This window comes from Oncorhynchus clarkii, chromosome 18 (assembly GCF_045791955.1).
Source record: "Oncorhynchus clarkii lewisi isolate Uvic-CL-2024 chromosome 18, UVic_Ocla_1.0, whole genome shotgun sequence".
Lineage (NCBI taxonomy): Eukaryota > Metazoa > Chordata > Actinopteri > Salmoniformes > Salmonidae > Oncorhynchus > Oncorhynchus clarkii.
This window is the reverse complement of record NC_092164.1, coordinates 1063931-1084513: the sequence shown is the minus strand read 5'-3', so window position 1 is coordinate 1084513 and position 20583 is coordinate 1063931. Positions and strand designations below refer to the sequence as shown.

At 42.4% G+C, this 20583-nt stretch overlaps 1 protein-coding gene across 1 annotated transcript in view; it reads left to right on the top strand.

Annotated features, from left to right (window-relative positions):
• The window catches only part of LOC139372236 (solute carrier family 15 member 1-like), a 68272-nt gene that overhangs the window by 33908 nt on the left and 13781 nt on the right, over positions 1–20583 (top strand). The window contains exons 11-13 of the mRNA XM_071111997.1: positions 5951–5995; positions 6724–6756; positions 14179–14267. Coding sequence (XP_070968098.1) covers positions 5951–5995; positions 6724–6756; positions 14179–14267 — 167 coding nt within the window. The remainder of the gene's footprint in view (positions 1–5950; positions 5996–6723; positions 6757–14178; positions 14268–20583) is intronic.

Sequence of the window (20583 nt, the reverse complement as noted above, 5' to 3'; positions counted from 1 at the left end):
CCCTAACCCCTAATACTACCCACCCTAACCCCTAACCCCTAAGACTACTCACTCTAACCCCTAAGACTACTCACCCTAACCTCTAAGACTACTCACCCTAACCCCTAACCTCTAACCCCTAAGACTACTCACCCTAACCCCTAACCCCTAAGATTACTCACCCTAACCCCTAACTCCTAAGACTATTCTCCCTAACCCCTAACCCCTAAGACTATTCACCCTAACCACTAACTCCTAAGACTACTCACCCTAACCCCTAACCCCTAAGATTACTCACCCTAACCCCTAACCCCTAACCCCTAAGACTACTCACCCTAACCCCTAACCCCTTAGACTACTCACCCTAACCCCTAACACCTAAGACTACTCACCCTAATCCCTAACCCCTAAGACTACTCACCCTAACCCCTAACCCCTAAGACTACTCACCCTAACCCCTAACCCCTAAGACTACTCACCCTAACCCCTAAGATTACTCACCCCAACCCCTAACTCCTAAGACTACTCACCCTAACCCCTAACCCCTTAGACTACTCACCCTAACCCCTAACCCCTAAGACTACTCACCCTAACCCCTAAGACTACTCACCCTAACCCCTAACCCCTAAGACTGCTCACCCTAACCCTTAACCCCTAAGACTACTCACCCTAACCCCTAACCCCTAACCCCTAAGACTACTCACCCTAACCCCTAACCCCTAAGACTACTCACCCTAACCCCTAAGTCCTAAGACTACTCACCCTAAACCCTAACCCCTAAGACTATTCACCCTAACCCCTAACCCCTAACCACTAAGACTATTCACCCTAATCCCTAACCCCTAAGACTACTCACCCTAACCCCTAAGACTACTCACCCTAACCCCTAAGACTACTCACCCTAACCCCTAAGACTACTCACCCTAACCCCTAACCCCTTAGACTACTCAGCCTAACCCCTAACCCCTAAGACTACTCACCCTAACCCCTAAGACTACTCACCCTAACCCCTAACCCCTAAGACTGCTCACCCTAACCCTTAACCCCTAAGACTACTCACCCTAACCCCTAACCCCTAACCCCTAAGACTACTCACCCTAACCCCTAAGACTACTCACCCTAACCCCTAACCCCTAATACTACTCACCCTACCCCCTAACCCCATAACCCCTAAGGCTACTCACCCTAACCCCTAACCCCTAAGATTACTCACCCTAACCCCTAACCCATAATACTACTCACCCTAACCCCTAAGACTACTCACCCTAACCCCTAACCCCTTAGACTACTCAGCCTAACCCCTAACCCCTAAGACTACTCACCCTAACCCCTAAGACTACTCACCCTAACCCCTAACCCCTAAGACTGCTCACCCTAACCCTTAACCCCTAAGACTACTCACCCTAACCCCTAACCCCTAACCCCTAAGACTACTCACCCTAACCCCTAAGACTACTCACCCTAACCCCTAACCCCTAATACTACTCACCCTACCCCCTAACCCCATAACCCCTAAGGCTACTCACCCTAACCCCTAACCCCTAAGATTACTCACCCTAACCCCTAACCCATAATACTACTCACCTTAACCCCTAACCCCTAAGACTACTCACCCTAACCCCTAACCCCTAAGACTACTCACCCTACCAGCTAACCCCTAACCTCTAAGACTACTCACCCTAACCCCTGACCCCTAAGAATACTCACCCTAACCCCTAACCCCTAATACTACTCACCCTAACCCCTAACCCCTAAGACTACTCACCATAACCCCTAACCCCTAAGACTACTCACCCTAACCCCTAACCCCTTAGACTACTCACCCTAACCCCTGACCCCTTAGACAACTCACCCTAACCCCTAACCCCTTAGACTACTCACCCTAACCCCTAACCCCAAAGACTACTCACCCTAACCCTTAACCCCTAACCCCTAAGACTACTCACCCTAGCCCCTAACCCCATAGACTACTCACCCTAACCCCTAACCCCTAAGACTACTCACCCTAACCCCTAACCCCTAACCCCTAAGACTACTCACCCTAACCCCTAAGACTACTCACCCTAACCCCTAACCCCTAATACTACTCACCCTACCCCCTAACCCCATAACCCCTAAGGCTACTCAGCCTAACCCCTAACCCCTAAGATTACTCACCTTAACCCCTAACCCATAATACTACTCACCCTAACCCCTAAGACTACTCACCCTAACCCCTAACCCCTTAGACTACTCAGCCTAACCCCTAACCCCTAAGACTACTCACCCTAACCCCTAAGACTACTCACCGTAACCCCTAACCCCTAAGACTGCTCACCCTAACCCTTAACCCCTAAGACTACTCACCCTAACCCCTAACCCCTAACCCCTAAGACTACTCACCCTAACCCCTAAGACTACTCACCCTAACCCCTAACCCCTAATACTACTCACCCTACCCCCTAACCCCATAACCCCTAAGGCTACTCACCCTAACCCCTAACTCCTAAGATTACTCACCCTAACCCCTAACCCATAATACTACTCACCTTAACCCCTAACCCCTAAGACTACTCACCCTAACCCCTAACCCCTAAGACTACTCACCCTACCACCTAACCCCTAACCCCTAAGACTACTCACCCTAACCCCTAACCCCTAAGAATACTCACCCTAACCCCTAACCCCTAATACTACTCACCCTAACCCCTAACCCCTAAGACTACTCACCATAACCCCTAACCCCTAAGACTACTCACCCTAACCCCTAACCCCTTAGACTACTCACCCTAACCCCTAACCCCTTAGACAACTCACCCTAACCCCTAACCCCTTAGACTACTCACCCTAACCCCTAACCCCAAAGACTACTCACCCTAACCCTTAACCCCTAACCCCTAAGACTACTCACCCTAGCCCCTAACCCCATAGACTACTCACCCTAACCCCTAACCCCTAAGACTACTCACCCTAACCCCTAACCCCAAAGACTACTCACCCTAACCCTTAACCCCTAACCCCTAAGACTACTCACCCTAGCCCCTAACCCCATAGACTACTCACCCTAACCCCTAACCCCTAAGACTACTCACCCTAACCCCTAACCCCTAACCCCTAAGACTACTCACCCTAACCCCTAAGACTACTCACCCTAACCCCTAACCCCTAATACTACTCACCCTACCCCCTAACCCCATAACCCCTAAGGCTACTCAGCCTAACCCCTAACCCCTAAGATTACTCACCTTAACCCCTAACCCATAATACTACTCACCCTAACCCCTAAGACTACTCACCCTAACCCCTAACCCCTTAGACTACTCAGCCTAACCCCTAACCCCTAAGACTACTCACCCTAACCCCTAAGACTACTCACCGTAACCCCTAACCCCTAAGACTGCTCACCCTAACCCTTAACCCCTAAGACTACTCACCCTAACCCCTAACCCCTAACCCCTAAGACTACTCACCCTAACCCCTAAGACTACTCACCCTAACCCCTAACCCCTAATACTACTCACCCTACCCCCTAACCCCATAACCCCTAAGGCTACTCACCCTAACCCCTAACTCCTAAGATTACTCACCCTAACCCCTAACCCATAATACTACTCACCTTAACCCCTAACCCCTAAGACTACTCACCCTAACCCCTAACCCCTAAGACTACTCACCCTACCACCTAACCCCTAACCCCTAAGACTACTCACCCTAACCCCTAACCCCTAAGAATACTCACCCTAACCCCTAACCCCTAATACTACTCACCCTAACCCCTAACCCCTAAGACTACTCACCATAACCCCTAACCCCTAAGACTACTCACCCTAACCCCTAACCCCTTAGACTACTCACCCTAACCCCTAACCCCTTAGACAACTCACCCTAACCCCTAACCCCTTAGACTACTCACCCTAACCCCTAACCCCAAAGACTACTCACCCTAACCCTTAACCCCTAACCCCTAAGACTACTCACCCTAGCCCCTAACCCCATAGACTACTCACCCTAACCCCTAACCCCTAAGACTACTCACCCTAATCCCTAACCCCAAAGACTACTCACTCTAACCCCTAACCCCAAAGACTACTCACCCTAACCCCTAACCCCTAAGACTACTCACCCTAACCCCTAAGTCCTAAGACTACTCACCCTAAACCCTAACCCCTAAGACTATTCACCCTAACCCCTAACCCCTAACCACTAAGACTATTCACCCTAATCCCTAACCCCTAAGACTACTCACCCTAACCCCTAAGACTACTCACCCTAACCCCTAAGACTACTCACCCTAACCCCTAAGACTACTCACCCTAACCCCTAACCCCTAAGACTACTCACCCTAACCCCTAAGACTACTCACCCTAACCCCTAAGACTACTCACCCTAACCCCTAACCCCTAAGACTACTCACCATAAACCCTAACCCCTAAGACTATTCACCCTAACCCCTAACCCCTAAGACTATTCACCCTAACCCCTAACCCCTAAGACTACTCACCCTAACCCCTAAGACTACTCACCCTAACCCCTAACCCCTAAGACTACTCACCCTAACCCCTAACCCCTAAGACTACTCACCCTAACCCATAAGACTGCTCACCCTAACCCCTAAGACTACTCACCCTAACCCCTGAGACTACTCACCCTAACCCCTACCCCCTAATACTACTCACCCTAACCCCTAACCCCTAACCTCTAACCCCTAAGACTACTCACCCTAACCCCTAAGTCCTAAGACTACTCACCCTAAACCCTAACCCCTAAGACTATTCACCCTAACCCCTAACCCCTAACCACTAAGACTATTCACCCTAACCCCTAACCCCTAAGACTACTCACCCTAACCCATAAGACTACTCACCCTAACCCCTAAGACTACTCACCCTAACCCCTAACCCAACCCATAACCCCTAAGACTACTCACCCTAACCCCTAAGACTACTCACCCTAACCCCTAAGACTACTCACCCTAACCCCTAAGACTACTCACCCTAACCCCTAACCCCTAATACTACTCACCCTAACCCCTAATCCTACTCACCCTAACCCCTAACCCCTAAGACTACTCGCCCTAACCCCTAAGACTACTCACCCTAACCCCTAAGACTACTCACCCTAACCCCTAACCCCTAAGGATACTTTGTAAATACTTTGTGCACAAGAGCTGTGCCATAGGACCACAGACTACACCTTGGTAGTAGACTGAGCTGTACCATAGAACCACAGACTACACCTTGGCAGTAGACTGAGCTGTGCCATAGGACCACAGACTACACCTTGGCAGTAGACTGAGCTGTACCATAGAACCACAGACTACACCTTGGCAGTAGACTGAGCTGTTCCATAGAACCACAGACTACACCTTGGCAGTAGACTGAGCTGTGCCATAGGACCACAGACTACACCTTGGCAGTAGACTGAGCTGTACCATAGAACCACAGACTACACCTTGGCAGTAGACTGAGCTGTTCCATAGAACCACAGACTACACCTTGGCAGTAGACTGAGCTGTTCCATAGAACCACAGACTACACCTTGGCAGTAGACTGAGCTGTGCCATAGGACCACAGACTACACCTTGGTAGTAGACTGAGCTGTACCATAGAACCACAGACTACACCTTGGCAGTAGACTGAGCTGTTCCATAGAACCACAGACTACACCTTGGCAGTAGACTGAGCTGTACCATAGAACCACAGACTACACCTTGGCAGTAGACTGAGCTGTGCCATAGAACCACAGACTACACCTTGGCAGTAGACTGAGCTGTGCCATAGAACCACAGACTACACCTTGGCAGTAGACTGAGCTGTGCCATAGAACCACAGACTACACCTTGGCAGTAGACTGAGCTGTGCCATAGAACCACAGACTACACCTTGGCAGTAGACTGAGCTGTGCCATAGAACCACAGACTACACCTTGGCAGTAGACTGACAGTATTTTAAGGCGGTTGGGATCCTCCTAAACTCCTGTGTCTCCTCCCCAGGGCTCCAGATGGACCCTCCAGGCCACCACCATGGACGGAAACTTTGTACGTGTAATTCAACCCTCAGAAACAACAATGATATAAGGGTTAGGGTTATTACTATTGATCAAATGATATTTGAATTCAATATTAATGACACCCAAGGACATGTTTACCTGAATTAAAGACACCCAAAGACATGTTTACCTAACTTAATGACACCCAAGGACATGTTTACCTGAATTAATGACACCCAAGGACATGTTTACCTGAATTAATGACACCCAAGGACATGTTTACCTGAATTAATGACACCCAATGACATGTTTACCTGAATTAATGACACCCAATGACATGTTTACCTGAATTAATGACACCCAAGGACATGTTAACCTGAATTAATGACACCCAAGGACATGTATACCTGAATGAATGACACCCAAGGACATGTTCACCTGAATTAAAGACACCCAGGGACATGTTCACCTGAATTCACCTGAATTAAAGACACAATTAAGGAAGATTGAATCTGCAATAGGTAAGCAGCTTGGTTTGAAGAAATCAACTGTGGGAGCAACAAGCAATGTTTGGAGGACAAAGAATGCTGAGTTGCAGCCAAAGAACACCATACCTACTGTGAAGCATGGGGGTGGAAACATCATGCTTTGGGGCTGTTTTTCTGCAAAGGGACCAGGACGACTGATCCGTGTAAAGGAAAGAATGAATGGGACATGTTCACCTGAATTAAAGACACCCAAGAACATGCGTAACTAACTGCTGTTTCTCCTCCGCAGGGAATTCTCATGGTGCAGCCAGATCAGATGCAGGTGAGCCACTTCCCCTATCTTTATATGCTAACAACTTAAACTATACTAACTATACAAACCATATACTAACTCTATAAACCATATACTAACTATATAAACCATATACTAACTCTATGAACCATATACTAACTCTATAAACCATATACTAACTATATGTACTAACTCTAGAAACCATATACTAACGCTATAAACCATATACTAACTATATGTACTAACTCTAGAAACCATATACTAACTATACAAACCATATACTAACTCTATAAACCATATACTAACTATATAAACCATATACTAACTCTATGAACCATATACTAACTCTATAAACCATATACTAACTATATATACTAACTCTATAAACCATATACTAACTATATAAACCATATACTAACTATATAAACCATATACTAATGCTATAAACCATATACTAACTATATAAACCATCTACTAACTATATAAACCATATACTAACTATATATACTAACTATATATACTAACTATATAAACCATATACTAACTATACAAACCATATACTAACTCTATAAACCATATACTAACTATATATACTAACTATATATACTAACTATATAAACCATATACTAACTCTATAAACCATAGACTAACTATATAAACCATATACTAACTCTATAAACCATATACTAACTATATATACTAACTATATATACTAACTATATATACTAACTCTATAAACCATATACTAACTATATGTACTAACTATATATACTAACTATATATACTAACTATATAAACCATATACTAACTATATAAACCATATACTAACTATATAAACCATATACTAACTATATATACTAACTATATAATATACTAACTCTATAAACCATATACTAACTATATAAACCATATACTAACTATATATACTAACTATATGTACTAACTATATATACTAACTATATAAACCATATACTAACTATATGTACTAACTATATATACTAACTATATATACTAACTATATATACTAACTCTATAAACCATATACTAACTATATGTACTAACTATATATACTAACTATATGTACTAACTATATATACTAACTATATATACTAACTCTATAAACCATATACTAACTATATGTACTAACTATATGTACTAACTATATATACTAACTATATATACTAACTCTATAAACCATATACTAACTATATGTACTAACTATATATACTAACTATATGTACTAACTATATATACTAACTATATATACTAACTATATAAACCATATACTAACTATATATACTAACTATATGTACTAACTATATATACTAACTATATATACTAACTATATAAACCATATACTAACTATATTAACCATATACTAACTATATATACTATATATATACTAACTATATATACTAACTCTATAAACCATAGACTAACTATATAAACCATAGACTAACTATACAAACCATATACTAACTCTATAAACCATATACTAACTATATATACTAACTATATATACTAACTATATATACTAACTCAATAAACCATATACTAACTATATAAACCATATACTAACTATATATACTAACTATATAAACCATATACTAACTATATAAACCATATACTAACTATATAAACCATATACTAACTATATGTACTAACTATATATACTAACTATATATACTAACTCAATAAACCATATACTAACTATATAAACCATATACTAACTATATAAACCATATACTAACTATATAAACCATATACTAACTATATATACTAACTATATAAACCATATACTAACTATATATACCATATACTAACTATATAAACCATATACTAACTATATGTACTAACTATATATACTAACTATATATACTAACTCAATAAACCATATACTAACTATATAAACCATATACTAACTATATATACTAACTATATAAACCATATACTAACTATATAAACCATATACTAACTATATATACTAACTATATATACTAACTATATATACTAACTATATAAACCATATACTAACTATATAAACCATATACTAACTATATAAACCATATACTAACTATATAAACCATATACTAACTATATATACTAACTATATATACTAACTATATAAACCATATACTAACTATATATACTAACTATACTACCTATATATATATATATATATATATATTAACTATACTAACTATATATATATATATATATATTAACTATACTAACTATATATATATATATATATATATACTAACTATATAAACCATATACTAACTATATAAACCATATACTAACGCTATAAACCATATACTAACGCTATAAACCATATACTAACGCTATAAACCATATACTAACTATATAAACCATATACTAACTATATATATATATATATATATATATATATATATATATATATATTAACTATACTAACTATATATATATATATATTAACTATACTACCTATATATATATATATATATATATATATATATATATATATATATTAACTATACTAACTCTACAAACCATATACCAACTCTATAAACCATATACTAACTATATGTACTAACTATATATACTAACTATATATATATATATATATATATTAACTATACTAACTATATTTACTAACTATACTAACTATATATACTAACTATATATATATATTTACAGTGGGGCAAAAAAGTATTTAGTCAGCTACCAATTGTGCAAGTTCTCCCACTTAAAAAGATGAGAGAGGCCTGTAATTTTCATCATAGGTACACTTCAACTATGACAGACAAAATGAGAGGGAAAAATCACATTGTAGGATTTTTTATGAATTTATTTGCAAATTATGGTGGAAAATAAGTATTTGGTCACCTACAAACAAGCAAGATTTCTGGCTCTCACAGACCTTCTTTAAGAGGCTCCTCTGTCCTCCACTCATTACCTGTATTAATGACACCTGTTTGAACTTGTTATCAGTATAAAAGACACCTGTCCACAACCTCAAACAGTCACACTCCAAACTCCACTATGGCCAAGACCAAAGAGCTGTCAAAGGACACCCGAAACAAAATTGTAGACCTGCACAGGGCTGGGAAGATTGAATCTGCAATAGGTAAGCAGCTTGGTTTGAAGAAATCAACTGTGGGAGAAATTACTAGGAAATGGAAGACATACAAGACCACTGATAATCTCCCTCGATTTGGGGCTCCACGCAAGATCTCACCCCGTGGGGACAAATTGATCACAAGAACGGTGAGCAAAAATCCCAGAACCACACGGGGGGACCTAGTGAATGACCTGCAGAGAGCTGGGACCAAAGTAACAAAGCCTACCATCAGTAACACACTACGCCGCCAGGGACTCAAATCCTGCAGTGCTAGACGTGTCCCCCTGCTTAAGCCAGTACATGTCCAGGACCGTCTGAAGTTTGCTAGAGAGCATTTGGATGATCCAGAAGAAGATTGGGAGAATGTCATATGGTCAGATGAAACCAAAATTGAACTTTTTGGTAAAAACTCAACTCGTCGTGTTTGGAGGACAAAGAATGCTGAGTTGCAGCCAAAGAACACCATACCTACTGTGAAGCATGGGGGTGGAAACATCATGCTTTGGGGCTGTTTTTCTGCAAAGGGACCAGGACGACTGATCCGTGTAAAGGAAAGAATGAATGGGGCCATGTATCGTGAGATTTTGAGTGAAAACCAAGGGTTAGGGTTAGGGTTAGGGTTATGCTAACCCTAACCCAGCAAGGGCATTGAAGATGAAATGTGGCTGGGTTTTTCAGCATGACAATGATCCCAAACACACCGCCCGAGCAACGAAGGAGTGGCTTCGTAAGAAGCATAGAAAATCTTTGGAGGGAGTTGAAAGTCCGTGTTGCCCACCAACAGCCCCAAAACATCACTGCCTAGAGGAGATCTGCATGGAGGAATGGGCCAAAATACCAGCAACAGTGTGTGAAAACCTTGTGAAGACTTACAGAAAATGTTTGACCTCTGTCATTGCCAACAAAGGGTATATAACAAAGTATTGAGATAAACTTTTGTTATTGACCAAATACATATTTTCCACCATAATTTGCAAATAAATTCATTAAAAATCATACAATGTGATTTTTGGGATTTTTTTTCTAATTTGTCTGTCATAGTTGAAGTGTACCTATGATGAAAATGACAGGCCTCTCTCATTTTTTTAACTTAAAGTGGGAGAACTTGCACAATTGGTGGCTGACTAAATACTTTTTTGCCCCACTGTATATGCTAACTACACTAACTATATATACAAACTATACTAACTCTATATACTAACTATACTAACTACATATACTAACTCTATATACGAACTATACTAACTACATATACTAACTATACTAACGAAATATACTAACGAAATATACTAACTATATATACACTAACTATATATATATATATATACTAACTATACTAACTATATATGTATACTAACTATACTGCCTATATATACTAGCTTTACTAACTATATATACACTGACTATATATACTAACTATAATAACTATATATATATATATATATATACTAACTATACTGACTAAACTAACTATATATATATATATATATTAACTATATATACACTAACTACACTAACTATATATACTAACTATGCTAACTATATATACACTATCTACACGAACTATACTAACTATATATACTAACTATACTAACTCTATATACTAACTGTAACGGTTCTCTTGAGGTGAAGGAGAGGCGGACCAAAGCGCAGCGTGGTTATTTTGATTCATGTTTAATAAATCACTTCACATGAACAAACTAACAAAAACAAGAAGTGGGAAAACCCAAAACAGCCCTATCTGGTGCAAACACAGAGACAGGAACAATCACCCACAAACACACAGTGAAACCCAGGCTACCTAAGTATGATTCTCAATCAGAGACAACTAATGACACCTGCCTCTGATTGAGAACCATACTAGGCCGAAACATAGAAATACCCAAATCATAGAAAAACAAACATAGACTGCCCACCCCAACTCACGCCCTGACCATACTAAATAATGACAAAACAAAGGAAGTAAAGGTCAGAACGTGACAGTACCCCCCCCCCCCCCCCAAAGGTGCGGACTCCGGCCGCAAAACCTTAACCTATAGGGGAGGGTCTGGGTGGGCGTCTGTCCGTGGTGGTGGCGCGGGACTCTGGCGCGGGACGCGGACCCCACTTCACCATCGTCTTAGTCCGCATTATTGTGCGCCTCCGTGGCCTCCTAACCACGGCGACCCCACTAAATGACCCCACTAGACAGAGGGGCAGCTCGGGACAGAGGGGTGGAAGCTCTGGACAGAGGGGCGGAAGCTCTGGTTTGAGGGGCTCTGGCGCCTCTGGACTGAGGGGCGGGAGCTCTGGCAGCGCCGAACAGGCGGGAGACTCCGGCTGCGCTGGAGAGGAGGAAGGCTCAGGCAGCGCTGGACAGGCGGGAGCACCTGTAAGGATGAGCCGGAGAGACAGCCTGGTGCGGGGGGCTGCCACCGGAGGGCTGGTACGTGGAGGTGGTGACGGATAGACGGACCATGCAGGCGCACTGGAGCTCTTAAGCACCGAGCCTGCCCAACCCTACCTGGTTGCATGCTCCCGGTCGCCCTGCCAGTGCGGCGAGGTGGAATAGCCCGCACTGGGCTATGCAGGCGAACCGGGGACACCATGCGCAAGGCTGGTGCCATGTAAGCCGGCCCAAGGAGACGCACTGGAGACCAGATGCGTAGAGCCGGCTTCATGGCACTTGGCTCGATGCCCACTCTAGCCCGGCCGATACGCGGAGCTGGAATGTACCGCACCGGGCTATGCACCCGCACTGGGGACACCGTACACTTCACAGCATAACACGGTGCCTGCCCGGTCTCTCCAGCCCCCCGGTAAGCACAGGAAGTTGGTGCAGGTCTCCTACCTGGCTTCGCCACACTTCCTGTGTGCCCCCCCCCAATAAATTTTTGGGGCTGCCTCTCGGGCTTCCTTGCCAGTCGTGTTCCCTCATATCGCCGGCTTCTCTCTCCGGCTGCCTCTGCTCTCCTAGCTGCCTCCACCTGTTCCCATGGAAGGCGATCCTTTCCCGCCAGGATCTCCACCCATGTGTAGCAACCCTTGCCGTCCAATACATCGTCCCAAGTCCATTCCTCTTTGCGCCGCTGTTGCTGCTGCCCGTTACCACGCCGCTTGGTCCTGTTGTGGTGGGGGATTCTGTAACGGGTTGAGGTGAAGGAGAGGCGGACCAAAACGCAGCGTGGTGGTTATTCATGGTTCTTTAATAAAGACACTATACATGAATAAACTAACAAAACAAGAAATGTGAAAAAACCAAAACAGCCCTATCTGGTGCAAACACAGAGACAGGAACAATCTCCCACAAACACACAGTGAAACCCAGGCTACCTAAGTATGATTCTCAATCAGAGACAACTAATGACACCTGCCTCTGATTGAGAACCATACTAGGCCGAAACATATAAATACCCAAATCATAGAAAAACAAACATAGACTGACCACCCCAACTCACGCCCTGACCATACTAAATAATGACAAAACCAAGGAAATAAAGGTCAGAACGTGACACTAACTATATATACTATCTCTATATACTAACTATACTAACTATATATACTAACTATACTAACTCTATATACTATATACTAACTATATATACTATCTCTATATACTAACTATACTAACTATATATACTATCTCTATATACTAACTATACTAACTATATATACTATCTCTATATACTAACTATACTAACTATATATACTATCTCTATATACTAACTATACTAACTATATATACTAACTATACTAACTATATATACTATCTCTATATACTAACTATACTAACTATATATACTAACTAAACTAACTATATATACTATCTCTATATACTAACTATATATACTATCTCTATATTCTAACTATACTAACTATATATACTAACTATACTAACTCTATATACTATATACTAACTATATATACTATCTCTATATACTAACTATACTAACTATATATACTATCTCTATATACTAACTATACTAACTATATATACTATCTCTATATACTAACTATACTAACTATATATACTATCTCTATATACTAACTATATATACTATCTCTATATACTACCTATACTAACTATATATACTATCTCTATATACTAACTATACTAACTATATATACTAACTATACTAACTCTATATACTATATACTAACTATATATACTAACTATACTAACTATATATACTAGCCTTATTGCTTAAATATACCAGACTCCTCTGGCCTTATTGATTAAATATACCAGACCTCCTCTGGCCTTATTGATTAAATATACCAGACCTCCTCTGGCCTTATTGATTAAATATATACTATAATTTGTAGGCGTGACATGCTCTTACCATGTTCTGCTTCCTGTCTGTCAGACTGTCAACCCCATCCTGATCCTGGCCCTGGTCCCCATCATGGATAGCCTGGTCTACCCTCTCATAAAGAAATGCCACCTGAACTTTACGTAAGTTGTGTGACTGCTTACACACGTTTTCAAAACTGTCTCCTTTTTTCAAAACTCTACACGCAATTCCCAAAACTGCACACACAAAATGCCTCAAATCTCCTTCAAAATGTAACACTGCATTCAAAATGCCTCACATCTCCTTCAAAATGTAACACTGCATTCAAAATGCCTCACATCTCCTTCACAATGTAACACTGCATTCAAAATGCCTCACATCTCCTTCAAAATGTAACACTGCATTCAAAATGCCTCACATCTCCTTCAAAATGTAACACTGCATTCAAAATGCCTCACATCTCCTTCACAATGTAACACTGCATTCAAAATGCCTCACATCTCCTTCAAAATGTAACACTGCATTTAAAATGCCTCACATCTCCTTCACAAGGTAACACTGCATTCAAAATGCCTCACATCTCCTTCAAAATGTAACACTGCATTCAAAATGCCTCACATCTCCTTCACAATGTAACACTGCATTCAAAATGCCTCACATCTCCTTCACAATGTAACACTGCATTCAAAATGCCTCACATCTCCTTCAAAATGTAACACTGCATTCAAAATGCCTCACATCTCCTTCAAAATGTAACACTGCATTCAAAATGCCTCACATCTCCTTCACAATGTAACACTGCATTCAAAATGCCTCACATCTCTTTCAAAATGTAACACTGCATTCAAAATGCCTCACATCTCCTTCAAAATGTAACACTGCATTCAAAATGCCTCACATCTCCTTCACAATGTAACACTGCATTCAAAATGCCTCACATCTCCTTCAAAATGTAACACTGCATTCAAAATGCCTCACATCTCCTTCACAATGTAACACTGCGTTCAAAATGCCTCACATCTCCTTCAAAATGTAACACTGCATTCAAAATGCCTCACATCTCCTTCAAAATGTAACACTGCATTCAAAATGCCTCACATCTCCTTCACAATGTAACACTGCATTCAAAATGCCTCACATCTCTTTCAAAATGTAACACTGCATTCAAAATGCCTCACATCTCCTTCACAATGTAACACTGCATTCAAAATGCCTCACATCTCCTTCAAAATGTAACACTGCATTCAAAATGCCTCACATCTCCTTCAAAATGTAACACTGCATTCAAAATGCCTCACATCTCCTTCAAAATGTAACACTGCATTCAAAATGCCTCACATCTCCTTCACAATGTAACACTGCATTCAAAATGCCTCACATCTCCTTCACAATGTAACACTGCATTCAAAATGCCTCACATCTCCTTCACAATGTAACACTGCATTCAAAATGCCTCACATCTCCTTCAAAATGTAACACTGCATTCAAAATGCCTCACATCTCCTTCAAAATGTAACACTGCATTCAAAATGCCTCACATCTCCTTCAAAATGTAACACTGCATTCAAAATGCCTCACATCTCCTTCAAAATGTAACACTGCATTCAAAATGCCTCACATCTCCTTCAAAATGTAACACTGCATTCAAAATGCCTCACATCTCCTTCAAAATGTAACACTGCATTCAAAATGCCTCACATCTCCTTCAAAATGTAACACTGCATTCAAAATGCCATGAACACATGTCAGAATGAAGCATTTGCATCAAATGGCAAACACTGCTTTCATAATAGTACCTTTCTGGATCTACCATGTAAACACTGTTCTAAATCTAAAGCTCTTTGGTCTTTCATAGGCTTATATCTACATTTCAATACAATGTTCTACAGTGAAAGTAATCTGCTGAGAGGGGTAACAAGTACACTGTAAACACCAATACAATGTTCTACAGTGAAAGTAATCTGCTGAGGGGTAACAAGTACACTGTAAACACCAATACAATGTTCTACAGTGAAAGTAATCTGCTGAGAGGGGTAACAAGTACACTGTAAACACCAATACAATGTTCTACAGTGAAAGTAATCTGCTGAGAGGGGTAACAAGTACACTGTAAACACCAATACAATGTTCTACAGTGAAAGTAATCTGCTGAGAGGGGTAACAAGTACACTGTAAACACCAATACAATGTTCTACAGTGAAAGTAATCTGCTGAGAGGGGTAACAAGTACACTGTAAACACCAATACAATGTTCTACAGTGAAAGTAATCTGCTGAGGGGTAACAAGTACACTGTAAACACCAATACAATGTTCTACAGTGAAAGTAATCTGCTGAGAGGGGTAACAAGTACACTGTAAACACCAATACAATGTTCTACAGTGAAAGTAATCTGCTGAGAGGGGTAACAAGTACACTGTAAACACCAATGCAATGTTCTACAGTGAAAGTAATCTGCTGAGAGGGGTAACAAGTACACTGTAAACACCAATACAATGTTCTACAGTGAAAGTAATCTGCTGAGAGGGGTAACAAGTACACTGTAAACACCAATACAATGTTCTACAGTGAAAGTAATCTGCTGAGAGGGGTAACAAGTACACTGTAAACACCAATACAATGTTCTACAGTGAAAGTCATCTGCTGAGAGGGGTAACAAGTACACTGTAAACACCAATACAATGTTCTACAGTGAAAGTAATCTGCTGAGGGGTAACAAGTACACTGTAAACACCAATACAATGTTCTACAGTGAAAGTAATCTGCTGAGAGGGGTAACAAGTACACTGTAAACACCAATACAATGTTCTACAGTGAAAGTAATCTGCTGAGGGGTAACAAGTACACTGTAAACACCAATACAATGTTCTACAGTGAAAGTCATCTGCTGAGAGGGGTAACAAGTACACTGTAAACACCAATACAATGTTCTACAGTGAAAGTAATCTGCTGAGAGGGGTAACAAGTACACTGTAAACACCAATACAATGTTCTACAGTGAAAGTAATCTGCTGAGAGGGGTAACAAGTACACTGTAAACACCAATACAATGTTCTACAGTGAAAGTAATCTGCTGAGAGGGGTAACAAGTACACTGTAAACACCAATACAATGTTCTACAGTGAAAGTCATCTGCTGAGAGGGGTAACAAGTACACTGTAAACACCAATACAATGTTCTACAGTGAAAGTAATCTGCTGAGGGGTAACAAGTACACTGTAAACACCAATACAATGTTCTACAGTGAAAGTAATCTGCTGAGAGGGGTAACAAGTACACTGTAAACACCAATACAATGTTCTACAGTGAAAGTAATCTGCTGAGGGGTAACAAGTACACTGTAAACACCAATACAATGTTCTACAGTGAAAGTCATCTGCTGAGAGGGGTAACAAGTACACTGTAAACACCAATACAATGTAGAGACAGAAAATATTTATTAGGCCAAACATTACTGTTGTATACAGTAGCATACGACAAACCCATAAACATATGTAAACCAAAAGTATATTCTTTAGAATACAGTAAAGAACACAATTGTGTGTGTGTGGGGTCCCGGGGGGGCAGTCCAGGAATTGGTAGGGGGGGGGGGGCAGTCACCAGTGCTAAGTTACGCTTCATCTCTTCTCCGACCTGGGTCTGGCCACAATACTTCGTCCCCATCACAAGATACGTTTTCTCTTGCCAAACATGGAGGGAAGTATCTCCTAGCATGGCGTATCCAGCCTTGGACAGAGGCAACCTCTATGTCCCCACATGGAGGGAAGTATCTCCTAGCATGGCGTATCCAACCTTGGACAGAGGCAACCTCTATGTCCCCACATGGAGAGAAGTATCTCCTAGCATGACGTATCCAACCTTGGACAGAGGCAACCTCTATGTCCCCACATGGAGGGAAGTATCTCCTAGCATGGCATATCAAACCTTGGACAGAGGCAACCTCTATGTCCCCACATGGAGGGAAGTACCTCCTAGCATGGTGTATCCAACCTTGGACAGAGGCAACCTCTATGTCCCCACATGGAGGGAAGTATCTCCTAGCATGACGTATCCAACCTTGGACAGAGGCAACCTCTATGTCCCCACATGGAGGGAAGTATCTCCTAGCATGGCATATCAAACCTTGGACAGAGGCAACCTCTATGTCCCCACATGGAGGGAAGTACCTCCTAGCATGGTGTATCCAACCTTGGACAGAGGCAACCTCTATGTCCCCACATGGAGGGAAGTATCTCCTAGCATGACGTATCCAACCTTGGACAGAGGCAACCTCTATGTCCCCACATGGAGGGAAGTATCTCCTAGCATGGTGTATCCAACCTTGGACAGAGGCAACCTCTATGTCCCCACATGGAGGGAAGTATCTCCTAGCATGGTGTATCCAACCTTGGACAGAGGCAACCTCTATGTCCCCACATGGAGGGAAGTACCTCCTAGCATGGCGTATCCAACCTTGGACAGAGGCAACCTCTATGTCCCCACATGGAGGGAAGTATCTCCTAGCATGGCGTATCCAACCTTGGACAGAGGCAACCTCTATGTCCCCACATGGAGGGAAGTATCTCCTAGCATGGCGTATCCAACCTTGGACAGAGGCAACCTCTATGTCCCCACATGGAGGGAAGTATCTCCTAGCATGGCGTATCCAACCTTGGACAGAGGCAACCTCTATGTCCCCACATGGAGGGAAGTATCTCCCAGCATGGCGTATCCAACCTTGGACAGAGGCAACCTCTGTGTCCCCACATGGAGGGAAGTACCTCCTAGCATGGCGTATCCAACCTTGGACAGAGGCAACCTCTATGTCCCCACATGGAGGGAGGTATCTCCTAGCATGGCGTATCCAACCTTGGACAGAGGCAACCTCTATGTCCCCACATGGAGGGAAGTATCTCCTAGCATGGCATATCCAACCTTGGACAGAGGCAACCTCTATGTCCCCACATGGAGGGAAGTATCTGCTAGCATGGCGTATCCAACCTTGGACAGAGGCAACCTCTATGTCCTCACATGGAGGGAAGTATCTCCTAGCATGGCGTATCCAACCTTGGACAGAGGCAACCTCTGTGTCCCCACATGGAGGGAAGTATCTCCTAGCATGGCGTATCCAACCTTGGACAGAGACAACCTCTGTGTCCCCACATGGAGGGAAGTATCTCCTAGCATGGCGTATCCAACCTTGGACAGAGGCAACCTCTGTGTTCCCACATGGAGGGAAGTATCTCCTAGCATGGCGTATCCAACCTTGGACAGAGGCAACCTCTGTGTCCCCACATGGAGGTGAAGTACCTACTAGCATGGCGTATCCAACCTTGGACAGAGACAACCTCTGTGTCCCCACATGGAGGGAAGTATCTCCTAGCATGGCGTATCCAACCTTGGACAGAGACAACCTCTATGTCCCCACATGGAGGGAAGTATCTAGTAGCATGGCGTATCCAACCTTGGACAGAGGCAACCTCTGTGTCCCCACATGGAGGGAAGTATCTCCTAGCATGGCGTATCCAACCTTGGACAGAGGCAACCTCTGTGTCCCCACATGGAGGGAAGTACCTCCTAGCATGGCGTATCCAACCTTGGACAGAGACAACCTCTGTGTCCCCACATGGAGGGAAGTACCTCCTAGCATGGCGTATCCAACCTTGGACAGAGACAACCTCTGTGTCCCCACATGGAGGGAAGTACCTCCTAGCATGGCGTATCCAACCTTGGACAGAGGCAACCTCTGTGTCCCCACATGGAGGGAAGTACCTCCTAGCATGGCGTATCCAACCTTGGACAGAGGCAACCTCTGTGTCCCCACATGGAGGGAAGTACCTCCTAGCATGGTGTATCCAACTTTGGACAGAGACAACCTCTATGTCCCCAGATGGAGGGAAGTATCTCCTAGCATGGCGTATCCAACCTTGGACAGAGGCAACCTCTGTGTCCCCAGATGGAGGGAAGTATCTCCTAGCATGGCGTATCCAACCTTGGACAGAGGCAACCTCTATGTCCCCACATGCGTCCTCCATTGCCTGGAGAAGCGGCATGCAGGCATAGGGTTGGCGATCATACACTTTCCAGTGCCAGGCTGAGAAGAATTCCTCTATGGGATTTAGAAAAGGTGAATATGGGGGTAGGTACAAAACTACACATTGTGGATGGGTAGCAAACCAGTTTTGGACCAGAACAGCCCGGTGAAAACTAACATTGTCCCATAAAACCACTAATCTAGCAGGCTCCTGATCTGGATCAGGGACAAGCACTGTGTAAATTGCATCCAGAAAAGTGAGCATATGGCCGGTGTTGTACGGACCCAGTGTGGCGTTGTGATGGAGGACCCCGTTTTGAGTGATGGCAGCACACATAGTTATATTACCCCCACGCTGTCCAGGGACATTGGTAGTTGCCCTCTGTCCTATTCCATTTCTTCCGCGGCGCCTGGTTTTGGCGAGGTTGAAGCCAACCTCATCCACATAAATAAATTAATGACAAA